Genomic DNA, 17,054 nt, shown 5'->3' on the forward strand with positions numbered 1-17,054 from the left:
GCGGGTGGAAGAGCCAACCTATGAGCTGTGTGTAGCCTTTTGTATTAGCTAAGCAAGTGTGTTCCATTTTCCTGAGAAGTGTTTATAACCCAAATCTTCCTTTACATCTGGCTTCCCCCCCCTTTTGCAACCCTTGTCTGTTTTCAATTTCTTCAACATCTGTGTCTTACTGCTTTTTATTCTTTTCTATGTCCCAGGCATCTTGTCTTCCCTTTCCCCACATAGCTTTTAAAAGCTTGAGGATGCCTTTCCCGGCCCCCAGAGCTGCCCTTTCTTTAAAAGCGGAACTATGTAAGTAATAAGTGAGAAACATTCTGCCATTTGTGGCAGTGCTCTGTGTTCTTAGGTGCTTTCTCCTTGCTGTCAAACTTCTTCAGTGCCATTGGAGAACTGCTGGTTCAAAATGGCAGGAGCTTTTGTTTTATTTTTGCTCTGCGACCCAAATTGACATTTTTTTCTCATAGATGTGTCAAAGTATTTAGCTCAGATTTTTACAACAAGGCAGTCAAACGGTTTTCTAAGAGGCAGCTTGAAAATCAATAGCGCAGGGGTAATTGGGTCTGTTTTTAGATCTGTAGCAATCGTTAGGCTATTGTCTTCCAGTAATCTACAGGTTGGACAGAACTGTGCTGATAATTCAGAAGGAGATCACAGTGAGTCAGTCATTGTGTTGAGATGATAGACTAGTTGAAATTTCTGGCATAGAAAACGAGGGCTTTGATATGACAGAGATTGACAGCTATGGCTTCATCAGTACTATTAAAAGATACATGAGACATAGCCAAATTATCCATGAAATTCTTCTAGTCCTATTTTGTAGAATTTGCACTACTTCCTCAACCTTGTTAACTTGCGGGCAGAGAGAAAGCTAGATTGGTTTGCTGGTTTCTTGTTAATATGCCTACACTGATTTACTGCCTTTCCTCAAGGTGCCAACATATTCCCATTCCCTCTTGGAAAACTGTTCCATTGTTTGGATTTCAAAAGTTGACTGTAGTGAGGTCTAGCACCTAAGTAGCTGCATTTTTTGTTTACTATCCAGTTATTCACAGAACCATCTTTTTGGGGTGTTTGTGTGTGTTTTCAGTGGTATCTGAAGATCACTGCTGTGGAACAACAGGAGCGACTTGATGTTAGTGCAGTCCTAACCCTGACCCAGAAACAGTAGCTTGTGTGTACATGTAACTGCAGAGGGCAGAAGCCCTTACTGCACAAAGAATATTTGGGGCGGGGAATGATGGAACTCAAATAAATACAGGTGTTTTTTTTTAATGCTTGAATGATTAAACAATCCAATGTGGTAATAAGAAGACTTGCACTTTATTTTAAGAGCTGCTTGTGTAGCCCAGCTTAGCCCAATTCATCTGAGGTTGGAAGCTGAGCAGGGAGGTCTGTGGTTAGTACTTAGATGGGAGACCACCAAGGAAGACAGAGGTTTCTGTGCAGAAGGTAGCAATGGCAAAACACCTCTGCTTGTCTTGTGGCTTGGAAACCCAGGGCCCTGGGGTCACCTTGAGTTGGTTGTGGCTTGGCAACATGCAGTTATACTCCTTGCATATTCTTATTCTAAATATTTAATCTTAGCCTTTTTTAGGCATGGTGCAGAAGGAGCTTATTACTCGCGATGGCACTAGCACTGTCCGAGAGATCCCGCAGAACACCCAGTAGTACTGTTGCAACGGTGCTTGTCATGCTGCTGGGAGCTGTTTCAGCCTTTTTTGGGTACTGCTGAAATAGCCAAAACCAGTTTGACTACAAAATGTGACAGGAACATAAAAGAAGCCTATGTACAATGACTGTGGAAAAGTTAACATCTGCACTCAGCCAGACAGTTCATAAAGACAGTGACTAATGAAGCACTGAAGAGGTTGGCTCTCATTCTTGAAACTTTTGAGGAGGTACCGACCCATATGTATATATCTGGGGCTCTCACTAAGGAAAGAATGTAGACAGGAAGCTCTAGAGTGGATTGAGCAGAACTGTTTAACAGGGGAGGAGGGTGGTTTGGGATGGAAAAATAACTCTCATGGGAGCTATGGTATGAAGGGGTTTGGGAAGCATGGCTCAGTTATTGCTTTGCTTACTGCAAATGTGTGCCTCAGCGACGTTCTCTAGGAGCAGAAAGCCGTACGTTTGCCTCGCCTCTTTCCTTGCCTGCGGAAGCTGCTCCACTGAGCTTGCAAAACTCTCTGAGCACTAAAGCAGATATGAAGATCGTTTGCCAAGGGAGAAGAGGTGTCAATTTTTAACTATACGTCTCTCTATTCCCCCCCACCCCGGCCATCCTGTGCAGTACTACTTACCCAGGAGCTTTTCACGTAATCACCTATTGCCTCTCTCTTATGCAAGCTAGTGGAGTCCAACACCGTTGAGGCTTTGAGCCCAAGTGGCCTACATCTGCACAGTCTGACATTGTTACCTCTGCAGTGGCACGAGGCCGCCATCATCTGTGTGTAAGGATAGGGGCCATAGATAGCATTGTCTCTTTCAGACAGAAGACTTCTGTCCAAAGTATAGCCCAAATAATACAAATTTGGCAACAGCCTTTAGTGAAAAGTACTAACAGGATAGAAGGAAGGCAGCGTGGTATAGCCCAATCTTATCAGATCTCAGAAGCTAGATGGGGTCAGTATATGGATGGGAGACCGCCAAGGAAGACAATGGCTGTTACTGCACTAGGTATTCCCAGCAATGTATTAAGAGTTTGAAAATGTTATAAAAAAAATTCTGTTTGCACTTTCAGTGTATTCCCACCAATGTATTAAGAGTTTGAATATGTTGTAAAAAATACTGTTCGCACTTACTTTGGCCCCTTTAGCCGAGAAGACGTCTTCCAACCATTCTTTAGCCGTGGTATCAAAAAAACCCTTTTAAAGCCATGTTTTTTGTAACATTTCCAAATCTTGATACATCGCTGGGAATACCTAGTGCGGTAACAGCCTATGTATTCCCACCGACGTATTAAGAGTTTGAAACTGTTATAAAAAATACTGTTTGCACTTTGTTTGGTCCCTTTAGCTGTGAAGACGTCTTCCAACCATTTTTTAGCTGTAGTATCCAAAAACCCTTTCAAAGCGATTTTTTTAATAACATTTCCAAACTCCTGATACATCGCTGGGAATACCTAGTGCGGTAACAGCCTCTGCAGAGGGAAGGCAATGGTTTTCAATTTCAATTACCTTTACTGGCTTAATACAATTTGCAGTATATAAAAAGATAAAAGTTAAAGATATAAAAGGATAAGAGTTAAAAGGAAGGCAATGGTAAACCACCTGTGCTTTTCACTTCCATTGAAAGCCCTTTGCTGGGGTTGTCATAAATTGATTAGGGACTTGATGTCACTTATGTAATACTTACAGGACGTGACACTTGCGGGCTTGGTTCAGGTACATACTCTTGGCTGGACGCTTCTCCCACCCTGTCTGAACTGACAAAAGGAAAATAATTCAGAGGGAAAAACCCTGTAAAACTGCAGTTAAACAGTTAATCCAATCTGATTTAAACAGTTAATCCACTCTGATTATCTTATTAACCACATAGGATAAATAGCAGTAATATGTAAATAAGTTTAATGTTTATATTAAAAATAGCAGGGCTTATAAACCCTAATAATAGGTACTACAATAAGCAGATAAGGTGTTGAACACCACAGAAAAACTTCACTGACTGAATAAGGGAATGGTTTTTGCTGACTTCCTGCTGCAGATTTTCAATTCCCTCTTCATAGTCTTCCTGAGGACCTCCTGTCCCCTAGGAGCAGCATTTGCAGGATCATTTTGGAGTACAGAATGAGTGGGGAAGGTGAGGATGTCTCAGAAATCCTTTCTATCCACAAAGGTTTATATGGGATTAAAGCCAACTGAAGGGGGGAAAATACTTAAGAAGTTCTCAGATCCTATAATCAATCATACAGTTTTATCCTGAAACTCACAAGAACAGAACTAACTCCCAATTTCCTGAAGTTACTATAATCCCTGGCAGAAAACTTAATGGCCTTTTATGCATGGGTAGTATGTCCCTGGTTCGTCCCTCTCTTCACACACGGCTGCCTCCGTCTCTGGTATGGCTTCTTGGGGCATTGCTGAGGGGATGGCTGAAGGCTGACTGGAAGAGGAGTTGGAGAACGGGGGCGTATCAGGGCGTGGGAAGATTGACCTGCAACTTGACTATGCACCTTCCAGTAACCAAGATAAGCTTGGAACAAAACTTAATAGTGTGATAAAACTGAGATAGGGAAACCCCAGGGAAGTCGCAGGGCAAAAGCGAGCTGAGTCCCCAGGGAGGAGAACATCATGCGTAACCCCAACGGAAACCAAGACAGTTGCGGGAGAATCGTGAGACAAAGTAACCATGCATCAAAGACCAATGATATAATGTTTCTGCAATCCACAACAAAATTTCTGGCAGAAAAGGCCTCAGTGTCTTACAGTTATTATAATCCATAGTGATATTACTAGTTGTTAGAGCATCCATGTTATCCTTGCAAAGTCAACTTCAGTAACTTTCTAGGGAAAATCTTTGCTCTCTCTCTGGCTAGCTGCCATCTTGTTTCCTTACACACGGGGGGGGGGATCCAGATTCCTCAAAAAACATTTCCCCAACTGTCAGTTTTTTCCAGAATTTTGCAAGTTCTCAGCACCTTTCAAGTGGAAGAGCTGGAAGTCTGTGCCTGTAATGCCTTATGAAAGGAGCAGAGCAGATAGTACCATGTGTACCTTCATGAGACCTAACTCTCTCTCTCTCTTTCTGTATTTTTAGGGTAGGACCATCTGAGGGCCAGCAAAAGGCTTGAGGCCTGGTTGTGGGAATACAGACTGCTCCCTCTGAAACTGGAAAGAATCACTCAGCCTGCACCAAACCCTGAGAAGAGGGACTCAAGCACCGAAAACATGCCCATTTTGAAGCAGCTGGTGTCAAATTCTGCAAGCTCCAAACGTCGCTCCCGGGTGGATCTGACAGCGGAGATGATCAGCGCTCCCTTGGGTGATTTTCGTCATACCATGCATGTGGGCCGGGCTGGTGACGCCTTTGGTGACACCTCCTTTCTCAACAGCAAGGGCGGAGAGGGTGAACAGGAGACTGCTGAGGAGACCAGTTCCTCATCCAAGCCCAGTCTGTTGTCACGGAAGTTCCGCAGTAGCAAGCGATCTCAGTCTGTGACGCGTGGTGAACGGCGGGACATGCTGGGCTCTCTGAGGGACTCTGCTATTTTTGTGAAGAATGCAGTTTCTCTTCCTCAGCTCACCGAAAAGGAAGCAGACAAGAGTGGTGGGAAACAGCTGCCCAAGAGCCTCTCCTCCAGCCCTGTCAAGAAAGCACCTGAGGAGAAGAGTCCTGAAGAGAGACACATGAACGGTGCTGCTGCCGCCCCCAGCTCTGGATCCCAGAGTCCTGGTTTGGAAGAGCGGGACTTTGGTGACATAACTGACTTGCCTCTAGTGTTGCACAAGAACAGCTATGGCCTGAAGCACGCAGAATCCATCATGTCGTTCCATATTGACCTTGGGCCCTCTATGCTGGGTGATGTCTTGAGCATAATGGATAAGGATTCGTGGGAGCAAGAGGATTCTGGTTACCAAGGGGTAGAGGAGCCCCAAAGACATGCAGGCCTTGTGGAGGCATCAGCAGCACACTGGCTTAGCCAGGAAAGCAAACTGGTACAAGATTCCTTGGCTCATTGTGATGAAAACAGGGCAGCGACGTACAGTCCTTGCTCGGCCCGCAGCACTACAAGTCGTCTGACTATGGACAGCAGTTCGGTTTCCAGCTGTGCTTCTGTGGGGGAAGAACAGCGTAGCTTTGCCTCCAAAGGACAAAACCATGGCATTCCAGAGGATGTGGGGCATGAGGCTTCTAAACAGCCAGATAAGGAATTCTCCTTCATGGATGAAGAAGATGACGAAATAAGAGTATAAGGAAAGTTGATTGGAGGTTTTTAACTTTGAAAAGGAATAACTTGCAAATGATTTTGCAATAAATGACACCTTTCTCTACAATGCCTTCAATGAAATAAAATCCTTTGCCAGTCTGCACCTTAATTCCCTTAAGCAGGCTGATGGAGAAAAAGGGTTTTTGTGTGTGTGTGTTTTTGCTTGACGAGTGAGGTCCCTTTTTTATGTTAGGAAGGCGAAAGGGGACCAAGTTGGAAAGATCGCACTTAAATGGCTTCTGTGTATTTAAAATACGTCATTCCTGTGATCTTGGAGCCACTAAAAATTGCTCAAGGAAACTTAATTTCCAATAGAGAACTCCAGTGTGAGAAGAGGAACTTTAAAAACCCATTTTTGTTCACTTATCTACTTCCTGTTTAAAGCAATATAGAGCTGAAATACTAGGACAAAGCTCAAAACACTCATTTCTTTTTAATATATATATACTTTTTAATTTTTTACTAGTTCTTGAAACTTTTTTCCCTGTTGCCCAGGAGCTTACTGTTCTGGACCTGGCACTACACATAAGGATGATGTATATTTGTAAAGAGCAAAAACCTGGAAACACTAAATAGCCAGATGTTTCAAATGTTTAGATGCTAACAATTCTCTCTCTGTGGGCAGGTCCCTGGGAAGATCAACGAACTCTGGAAATTGGACTCGAAATATGATACTTTTTTTTTAAAGCGAACTGGACAGAACTTGTTGGGAGCAAGATATTAGGGAAATGTACATCCATTGTGTTTCCCATTTTACATTGGAACCCTTTTTTGGTCTTTTGGGGGATCACATGGTGAGAGTAGTGAAAATGATAGCATTTCTAAGAGCAGACTTTATAGTGGCAGATTCTTGGCTACGTTTTCCTTACTGAAGACTGTTCAGAATTCTCCAGTGTGAGTTGAATTCCAAGAATGGAATCCCAGTCTAGTTCCCCCCCCCCCCACTAAAGAGAAATCAAAATCTTTCTGCCTACTCTCCATGTTCTTCCTTCTTGAGAAAGCAGACAGATGTCCTACGCAATGTGTGGCTTGGGGGACACGAAGGAGGGTAGAGGATGTTGTATTTTTACATGTGTAATTGGAAAGTCCAGAAGTAGCCTAACCTGTTAGTTTCATCCTTTTCTTAGTTGAGATTCTAGAATATCAGCAAAGCTGACTAAAGCACAAAAAACTTGGCACTCTCTGTTCCAGGAACAATGGACATGCTGCTTTGCCCGTTCTTCCCCACTGAAACAAAATCCAGGGCTCTCCTGTATTTGGGAGGTGCTCCTTACATTCCTATCAGCCCTTTTATTATTTTGCCTTCATTTGCATTTTGCCTTATTTTGTTTCTATTGTATATTAGATTTGACTGCCCCTTTGAGATCAGCTTTTCTCCCTATCCTTGGATTGTGACTCAGTGTATGTACAGGTGTGTGTTCTGTTCATCTGATGGAGGAATTTTTAAAATGCAAGGAAATTAAACTACAGTGAAAAATTATTCTTAAATCTTCTAGGGTTTTGATTGACTTGCACTGTTACATTGGTAGAGTTGCAAGTTCTTATGTGGCTTGCCTCCGCTTGCAACATAATGTCTAATTGAAAAATGTGATTGGTGTGTTTGTGTGTGGTTTTTTTCTTCTTCAAAGCAACGCCTTATGCATTCTTTCCCCCCCCCCTTCTTCAAATTAATTCAGAATCCTGTGGTGCGGGATTCACCATTTTTAGTTCCATATTGTCTTTTACCTCCCTTCTGCTAGTCTGCTCAAAACAATTATTGTCAAGGACAATATACTAGGATCAAGGACACTGGATTTCATTGGATTGTGCTACTCCTGCCTCCCTACCGCATTAGCTCTCTCCTAGGATTAGTAAAGACTCCAGCAATAGGGCGAAGATGAGGGCTGTTCCGTTAACAATGTATGATGATCTGTTGATAGCTCAGCAGTTCTCCTGTTTTTGCATTCCTGTGTGTGTGTGTGTGTGTGTGTGTGTTAAGTGCCATCAAGTCGCTTCCGACTCATGGCGACCCTATGAATGAAAGTCCTCCAAAATGTCCTGTCTTTGACAGCCTTGCTCAGATCTTGCAAATTGAAGGCTGTGGCTTCCTTTACTGAGTAAATCCATCCCTTGTTGGGTCTTCCTCTTTTCCTGCATTCCTAGACAAGCAATAAAAATGGATTTGCTGAACTGGAGAGGGGGGGGGGGCTGCCTGCCTCCATACATCATGGGTCGGTCACATGCCACACAGGCCTGGGGTAATCTTTGAGTAATGCCACAGTACATGACAGCCACACAGGAACTGCTACCTTGTAATTTCCCTTTTTAATTGCTTCGGTCCTACTTAAGAAGTCAAGTATGAATTTTACATCCTCTTTCTTTAACCAAGTTGCTTTCCACAAGAACACCAGCTCTCTCCAATTTCAGAGATGCTTACAGCTGGGTAGGCCTACTATGACAGGAGGCCTTTTGCTGACAGCTCCTGTTGCCTGCCACTGCTCTGGGCAGTGAGGGTAGAATTTTTTAATTTTTTTTAAAGGGCAATGTTGTGTGCACTGCAACGTCACTTTTGGGGGAAAGTGATGTTGGGGAGCTCTCTAGGAATCACAGGAAGCTCATTGGTTTTAGCTACCCGACTTCACTTCTGGGTTATCTTCGGAAGTGATGATGTAGTGCGCGCAACAGTGTGCGCTTCATGTCCCCACCCCTGAAGCTCCTGCTGGTTTCCAGGCAGTAAATCTTTGGTTCCGAGAAACTATCCTCTTAATTTTTAAAAAAGCTGCATCTCTGGTAGTACAGTCCTCCGCTGACTTACACCATTCTAAGCCTGTTGACTTCAGTGGGCTTTGAAGCATGTAACCCTGCCTACGATGGTACTGTTATCAGATGTTGTTCCTTTAGAGTCCTGATTTTGTCTTGCTCCCCTACAGTCCTGGCTTGTTGTGTAAAGAGTCTCATTTCAGTAAAGCCCAATTGTAAACATCTACTCTTATGGTCAGTTTCTGTTTTATCTGGCATATTAGCCGCAAATAAAATTTATTATTATTTACAGTAAAGCCCAAGTGGACTTGGACTCAGAGAATACAGGGAGCTATTCTGCCACTGGATGTTGTAACTTTCTGTCCTCTGAGAAATTTATTTAGAAAACGTACATACTGCCTCTCCTGGAACCTGCCTGAAAATAAAAAATAACAGAAACCAAACATTAAAAAATTAAATCCAGTGTTAGAAAAAATCAGCCCAGCATAAAAAACACAAACCATCAAAAACAGTTCACAGATGCTTAAAATAGGTTTCCTGGCTAAAATAGTGTTTTTTAAAAAATTCTCTGAATTAAAAGCCTGGGTGGACAGAAATGTTTTGGTCTGGCACCTGAAAGCAACAGGAGTGGTTGGCGAGTCTCAAGGGGAAGGGCATTCCACAAGTGAGGGGCCACTACTGGAAAAACTTTGAAGGCACAACCAACAGGCATTGTGAGGCCACTTTTAACGGGTGGGCTGGACAATATTCACTTGGACTCAAGGTGGACTACACAAAGTGAGTCACTATGATGGATAGATGGGGCATTCAATGAATGAGGCCACAAGATTAGGGTTGCAGAACCCACCAGAAGTCTAAAAACAGAATGGAAGCAAGACATAAGTATTAGCATGACACATTAACATAGCAATCCTCAGCAGGTCTCCGAATCCTACTCAGGTGTGCTAAATGGGCTTACTCCATGGAAAAGGTTCTTAGGATTGTACTGTAAATGATGCAAAATTCCATAGCAGGATCCTTGTGTCAGCAAGCTATACTCAGTCATATAGACCACAGTCCCTAACAATGTTTCCGAGGAACGTTGTGAGTCATTTAGTACAGTGTGACTCTATTGCCTGTGTAGAAAAGCCCTCTTGAATAATTCGGTTTTGCATAGTTTGCGGAAAGCCACGAGAGTGGGAGCCCTCTTGACCTCAAGCAGGCAGCAGCCTGATCTTTGTGGCCCTCTCTGTGCCATTGTCACCACATTATTATCACAAAGGGTGGTGTAAGCCAGCTTTCAGTGGCCAAACAGAGCAGGGAAATACTTGCCTCAGGCTGCTGTCAACGCTTACCAAGGGGTCAGTTTCCTGCGCCATCCGCTGGCTGAGATGTCGGTGAGAACAAGCCCGGAATAAAGTCTAAACAAGAGTGTGTTTCGAATATAAACAACTGGATATACTACTGGGTTAAGCCTAGTGTGTGGATGAAGATGGGGTAATGTGGAACGATGGCACAGAGCAATGACACACTTCCAGTATGTTGGAGAGCAGAGTCCCGGTTGTGCAAGCAAATGCATAAGCAGACAATGTAGAATCTATCTGAGACTTAGTACTCAATACAATGGAAATGTTAGCCTGGGACACTGATTCTTTGTTCTGGGAAAGAAAGAACAACAGTGGCAGCTGGTTGGGGGAGGCCCATGCGCTCAGTTGAATGGCTGTTCAGCCTTCTGTTTTCTAACCATTTTGGTAGGGCAGCAGGGCTGGATAAAGGGGAAAGTTGCATATTAAAGGCTTTCTGAAAAGGGGCAAAGCTGGGGATTTGGGGGGGCGGGCACAGCTGGAACTGGGTCTTACAATTGTACAAAATCACACACCCACATTGCTGATTGTGATTATTCCACCGGCCCATCTCACGCCACTGGACAACAGATAGTGCTCCTATTTGCACTATACGAGGGCAGCCTGTGCTTCTGAATGTCTGTAATCAGTACAAGCAGTCGAATGGAAGGCAGCGTAGGAGCTCCCAAATTTTCAGCTTCATCCCTGTCAAATGAGAGCTGCTGTTTGTAAGAGAGAGAGATCGTTACTAAATATATAGATTCATATATATCTTGGATTTCTAGAATTCAGGACAGTGTTCACAAAGCCGTACAGCATTAAAAATTAGCGAAATAAATTTAAAATGCAGTTAACAGCTGAATAGCACTACTACTTAGGACAAGCCTAGTAAAACCACACAGGCCCATGCCTTGTCCAAAGCTAACAAGGGGCATTTATTTTGCTCTTCGGGCAGCCCATTTCGCAAAGGGAACTGCCACCAGGAAGACGTGTGCCGTTATCATGCAAATCTAGTAGACACCCTTCAACAGATCTTACATGGATACATACGGGGAGAAGGGCTTTTTCATTGTGAGTCCCAGACTGCAAATGGCCTTATGGTGCAGGTGCTTACCTTTGACTTCAACATGGAAGCAAGCGTGAAAGCCAGTAAAGTTGTTTCAAAGTAACACCATCCCTTTTTCACCAGCTGAAGCGTCCATGTTTTCAAAGGCAATCCCACACAATGTGATACAGAAGCGCTAGTCAGCAGGGCCGGGTCTGTTGAGTCTAGAAGGGAGGACAATCAATAAATGAGAGGCAAATGAAAGAAAGCAGACATGGCTGCAATGCCAACCCGCTCGCAAGGCAGCATCTAGGGGCATCTGGAAACACTAAATTAGTGGGAAAGGTGTGATATAAATATTTAAAGCTATAAAAACCTTTGTGGTTCTTCATCTGGTCAGCAATGATAACCTTGCTCCCATCCAACATGGCTAAATCAGTCTCATCCAGAACATGGGTGAGTTTAAATGAGCTTCTTCTCAGCCACTTAAGCACCATCTCCAGGCACTGGTTTAGGACAGAAGACGCTGCTTCTAACTATTTAGTCAATAAAATATAGACTTGTATATTATCAGTATACCCTGACCTGGATGGCCAGGCTAGCCTGATCTTGTCAGATCTTAGAAGCTAAGCAGGCTCAGCCCTGGTTAGTATTTGGATGGGAGACCACCGAGGAAGTCCAGGGTTGCTGTGCAGAGGAAGGCACTGGCAAACCACCTCTGTTCGTCTCTTGCCATGAAAACCCCAAAAAGGGGTCGCCATAAGTCGGCTTCGACTTGATGGCACTTTACACACACACATTATCAGTATACTGCTGACTCCTGGTTCTAAAGCCTCTGTGCTCCACATGCAGACACTGTTACTTTTTCCTCCATGGTTGCAATTCACTCATATTAGACAATGTAAAGGCCTGTGTTTGTGGGCAACCTATCCCATTTCTGTCCCACTATTTCCTAAAGAACCTAGAGTAGCATATACACTATGATGTATCAATATTTACAGTGTTGCATTGGACCAAACTGACACATCACTATTGACTGAGTGGCATGGTTCCCTCTGATTGGGATGGGGGTATATTGACACATCTATGTACAATTATTTATTTTATGCCTGGTTTTTTTTTTTGCTCTTACCTTCAGCTATAGTGGGAAAAGGTATGTGTGAGGAGACCAGGGTCAGATGGAGACTAGCCATAGATGAGTCCTCCAGCTGGCCAGATAGTTCCCAGTGGGAGGAAGGAAGAGAAACAGGAGCAACAAGTAGAAAGGCAGAGCTGGGCTTGCTCCAGTTGGTATCCCTGTCATCTTGATATCCCCAGCAGCCATTTGTGCCATGTAAACAGTGAACCATTCCTACATTTTGTTGCAGTGGTAAGGCAGCTTTATTGCTGGGAAGCATGAAAAAGAGAGAGGCTAAAATGTTGTATTCCTGCCATTTCCCCTAGAATCTACCAGCAGTGGAGCCTTGATTCATATGAGCATGTCCACTATAGCCTCTGATGCAAAGCTCAGTGGAGTTACTACTACTGGTGGCCTGCTTTAAGGAGTGTAAGTTTATATGGAAACAACTCAAACATGTGGGAGACTTTGACCACACCCATAACTCAGGAGTTGACTGTACAGGGCAAGGCAGAGGCAGATCCTTACATTAGCCATGAGTTGTAAGTAGAAGGATGGAAAAATAGGGGAAACTGTTACCACAACTGTAAAATCTCTCTAAATGTTGCCTCCATGCTGTTGTGGTCCTTTCAAGGAAAACAGAGAACCCAGAGCCCTACGAAGAAATTGTAGAAGAAATGCTGCAAATTCCCTGCCGTTTGCCTCTGTGGCTGTTGGTTTGCAACCAAGGGACCAATAAACAGCCACTGCCGGGAGAATTAAAAAAGCACCTGCCCTTGGCGTTGTAGCATGTGATTATTGAATGAGGAATCTGAGTCTCCTGAGTTTGAAGTTCCCAAAGGAGCTCTGCCTTTCTTGACTACTTACGTAGCCTTGAAATGCCGAGAATAGATGGTAGTAGAAAGTGAGATGGCATTGTCAAAGAAGGGACTCATCACCTTCAACTATCAAGCGACAGAACATCATAATCCACTGTTTGTTCAGACACCTGTCATCTCCAGTCTCTTATCTGGGAGCACTAATGTATCACAGGTTGACAGAGCAGAAAGCTTGCCATGGGCTTCCCGAGCAAGCAATTGAAAAGGGCATTGCGCACTGTTCTAAGTAGCACAATGAATGGAACAGGTTGCTTCAGATCCTGATAAGGGCCTAGACAAGGCCAAGTGATCATTGCTAAGAGATGAATACAAAATCAAATGCTTTCTAGAACTTTCCGTTTGTCAGATCGACTTTTAAAGAATGCCAGCCTATCAGGAACCATGACCTCTTCTTCCACAGAAATGTGATCTAAGCAAAGTAAAGCACTTCCAAGTCCAACTGATTTATTGGGATAACTGAGCATTTTTAAAAGGGTTATTAAATTTATAACAATAAACATCATTGATCAGAGTTCTAAGAGACAAAATAGCATATAGAAGAATTAATTGTAGTACATTGAAATCATATCACTTACAATTGTGATTGCCAAGTACCGGTAGTTTGGGGGGAAAGACCTATCCCTTTTGTGTGTGTGTGTTAATTGCCGTCAAGTCGCTTTTGACTCATGGCAAACCTATGAATGAAAGTCCTCCAAAATGTCCTGTCTTTGACAGCCTTGCTCAGATCTTGCAAATTGAAGGCTGTGGCTTCCTTTATTGAGTCAATCAATCTCTTGTTGGGTCTTCCTCTTTTCCTGCTGCCCTCAACTTTTCCTAGCATGACTGTCTTTTCCAGTGACTCTTGTTGTCCCTTTTACAGAGGATTAATGGGATGTTCTTTACCAAAAGATGGATAACCCAGGCTAACTTGATCTTGTCAAATCTTGGAAGCTAAGCAGGTAAGTATTTTGGATAGGAAGCCCCCAAGGAAGACCAGGGTCACAATGCAGAGGCAGGCAATGTCAAAACCACCTCTGAATGTCTCTTGCCTTGAAAACCCTATGGGGTCACCATAAGTCAGCTGTGACTTGATGGCCAAATAATAATAATCACATCCCTTGCAGTTAGGAAGTTGAACTCAGGGAAGTTGAAGAAAATGGCAGCTTATTGCCACTGATCATATATAGGAAGGGCTGAAGTCAAGTGACTGGATTTGTGGTCTTTCTTGCTATTGGGATTCTTCTACACTGGATGCAGACAAGCAAATTCTTCAACACAGGATGCAGGCAAGCAAAGTATTAATGTAGGGAAGATTAAATAAATCGACATAATATTTGTTCATCTCTCAGAACCCAAAGGCCTAATAGAGTAAATATGAAGTTAGATCCAATGCTGGTTTTCTGCCCATCTTGGAGGGCACCCTTTTGCATTAATAAGTGACTAGGGTGCTTTCCACACAGGGAGGGGATTTTGTGGTTTCTCTATTGCTGATGCAAAAGCAATGGGGCCTCCCCATGGCAGGTTTCCTTGCAGATTCCCTGTCCCAACCCCCCAGAAGTGGCCATCCCCTCCCCTGGTTCTCCAGGGTTTCTGCAATTTAAAAAAAAAGGCACAAGAATTAGGGTTGCCAACCTCCAGGTACCAGCTGGAGATCTCCTGCTATTACAACTGATCTCCAGCTGATAGAGATCAGTTAACCTGGAGAAAATGGCTGCTTTGGCAATTGACTCTATGGCATTGAAGTCCCTCCCCAAACCTCACCCTCCTCAGGCTGTACCCCAAAAACCTCCCGCCAGTAGCAAGCGACCTGGCAACTCTAACAAGAATATTGTTATATTGACATACCGTTGAACTATAGGTATAGCAGGTTCTCTGAATTCCCAGCTTTCATTTTTTAAAAGTAAGTCTCTAGCCACTTGCAAAAATATGCCTTTTTGTTTATATCCTTCAAGAGAAGGAGCTAGGGACATCAGCTGACATTCAGGCATAATCTCTATCTTTTGTGATCCAGTTACCCAGACTTCTATTTTTATGTCTCCTGAAGAAAGTGAAAACAGTTAAGAAGAAGAGTTGGTTTTTATATGCCGACTTTCTCTACCACTTAAGGAAGAATCAGACCGGCTTACAATCACCTTCCCTTCCCCTCCCCACAACAGACACCCTGTGAGGTAGGTGAGGTTGAGAAAGTGTGACTAGCCCAAGGTCACCCAGCTGGCTTCATGTGTAGGAGTGGGGAAACCAACCAGGTTCACCAGATTAGCCTCCACTGCTCATGTGGAGGAGTGGGGACTCAAACCTTGTTCTCCAGATCAGAGTCCACTGCTCCAAACCACTTCTCTTAACCACTACACCACGCCGGCTCTCTTAACTAGCATCACTGGCTGCCCTTGGAAACTTCCTACATTTCATTCTTCAGATTATTTTGTTTTACTCGGTATTTGGGTGGGGTTCCTGGAATTTATTGTTGGATTCTTACATTTTAGCAATTTTCTGTTTCTATATTAGCTGCCTTTAAAAAAAGGATGGACTGTGAAAGTATTTTTGAATCAATAAATGATGAGCTGGGTATATATCGGAAGGGCCGGTGTGTGAGCAGTCTTGTCTAATTCCTTCTGTACAGACATGTCGATGGAGGCCAGACGATGGGTAAGTATGGCCCATTGAACATTGTCCCCAAATGCAGCTCTTTTGTCCAGACGAATGAATGGCATAAGAGGGGGGAAAGGAAGTGCTCTTTGAGACACTAAGAGTAGAGAATAATCCTGTCAGGAGAAATCAAGATGGTGCTGTTTGTGTCTGCCATGATTCTCAAGGGACATAAACTTTGCAAACAACCTTAAGTAATGAGATGCTGCTCAGGTTACAGCCCCATGATAGTTTTCTGGGTACCAGAAAGCTGGATTCCTCCCAACAGCTAGGGAAAGGCTGTATGTTTGGGTGTATGTTTGCATGTCTCAGGAGGGCAGGTATATTTGTCAGGTGGATCGTGAAAGAAACAAGGGCTCAGTTGCTCATGAAGCTGGGAGGCAGAGGTTGGCATATCTCCTAAATTAGTGAAAAGAGTCTTTTCACAGTAAGATTGCAGGGGACTGTTCTGCAGAGAGAATGATTTATTGAAAGGCTGTTTTTAAAGCTGAGCATTGCAAAAAAAAATTGGAAACATCCGTTGTGCACAAATTACACTTGCCAGCCACATGAGCATATTGTTGGAGTCCCGGAGTCAATCTTCATAGCAGGAAAAAATGATCTGCCAATACAGTGACTTCTTGCTGCGATAGACAATTGAAAGAACCGCCTGTCCTCTCTATCGTTATGTAGGGCAGCCATTTACTCTTTTCCATCTTCTTTCCTGGCACACTGTCACCATCTGCAGGCTATAGTTACTAACTGCGGAGAAGACTTCATTTTCAGTTGTGCTCCAAGGGCTTTTAACTGGAATCCTGCTAGCATTGTTTCTGTTCTGTCTTAGGTCTTTTATGCATGGGTACTTTCACTCACGTTCGTCCCCGGGCTGACTCGGTTGTTCCTTAGAGTTATGCATGAGTTTTCCATCCCTCAGAGTTGACCTCGCACCCTCCCCATGCTCTCTCTGGGTCTTCCTGATGCTCTTTTAATGCGATTCTTACTTCAAATCGTCATCATTACTGTGCATAAGCCAAAGTGCGGGCCTCTTTACCCTCGCCCCCCACACGCCTCTGTTCTCTTGTTTCCTCCTCCCACTCCTCCTCCAGCCAGCCTTCAGCCATCTCCTCCACAATGTGCCGGGAAGCCATTGACAGGTGGCTGCTTACTTCTCTGAGCTCCCTCCGCCATTTTTTCCTTTTGATATGATGATTTATTGATAATTCAATTAAAATATAATTTAAAATTAAGAGAGGGGCAGCCAAGATTCAGCGCTCCCACCCCCCTGTGGGTAACCCATCATGAAGGGGTGAGGGAGCTTTGGATCTTAGTAGAGAGCCTCTGTTTGGCATGCAGAAGGTCCCAAGTTGAATCCCTGGCATCAGGGCCCTTTCCAGGTTTGTGTGGGCCCTGCCCCCCTTTC

General features: G+C 43.8%; 1 protein-coding gene across 1 annotated transcript; it reads left to right on the top strand.

Annotated features, from left to right (window-relative positions):
• The first annotated feature begins 4,846 nt into the window (after window positions 1-4,846).
• On the top strand, window positions 4,847-6,063 carry CDC42EP4 (CDC42 effector protein 4). Its single transcript, XM_056856764.1, has one exon. It carries the CDS (start codon window positions 4,890-4,892, stop codon window positions 5,913-5,915), a length of 1,026 nt encoding a protein of 341 aa, XP_056712742.1. The 5' UTR covers window positions 4,847-4,889; the 3' UTR covers window positions 5,916-6,063.
• The last annotated feature ends 10,991 nt before the right edge of the window (window positions 6,064-17,054 follow it).

This window comes from Euleptes europaea, chromosome 1 (assembly GCF_029931775.1).
Source record: "Euleptes europaea isolate rEulEur1 chromosome 1, rEulEur1.hap1, whole genome shotgun sequence".
Classification (NCBI taxonomy): domain Eukaryota; kingdom Metazoa; phylum Chordata; class Lepidosauria; order Squamata; family Sphaerodactylidae; genus Euleptes; species Euleptes europaea.

What these genes read in the sequence shown, in the direction of transcription:
- CDC42EP4 (XM_056856764.1), top strand. Translation starts at nt 4,890, where the DNA reads ATGCCCATTTTGAAGCAGCTGGTGTCAAATTCTGCAAGCTCCAAACGT.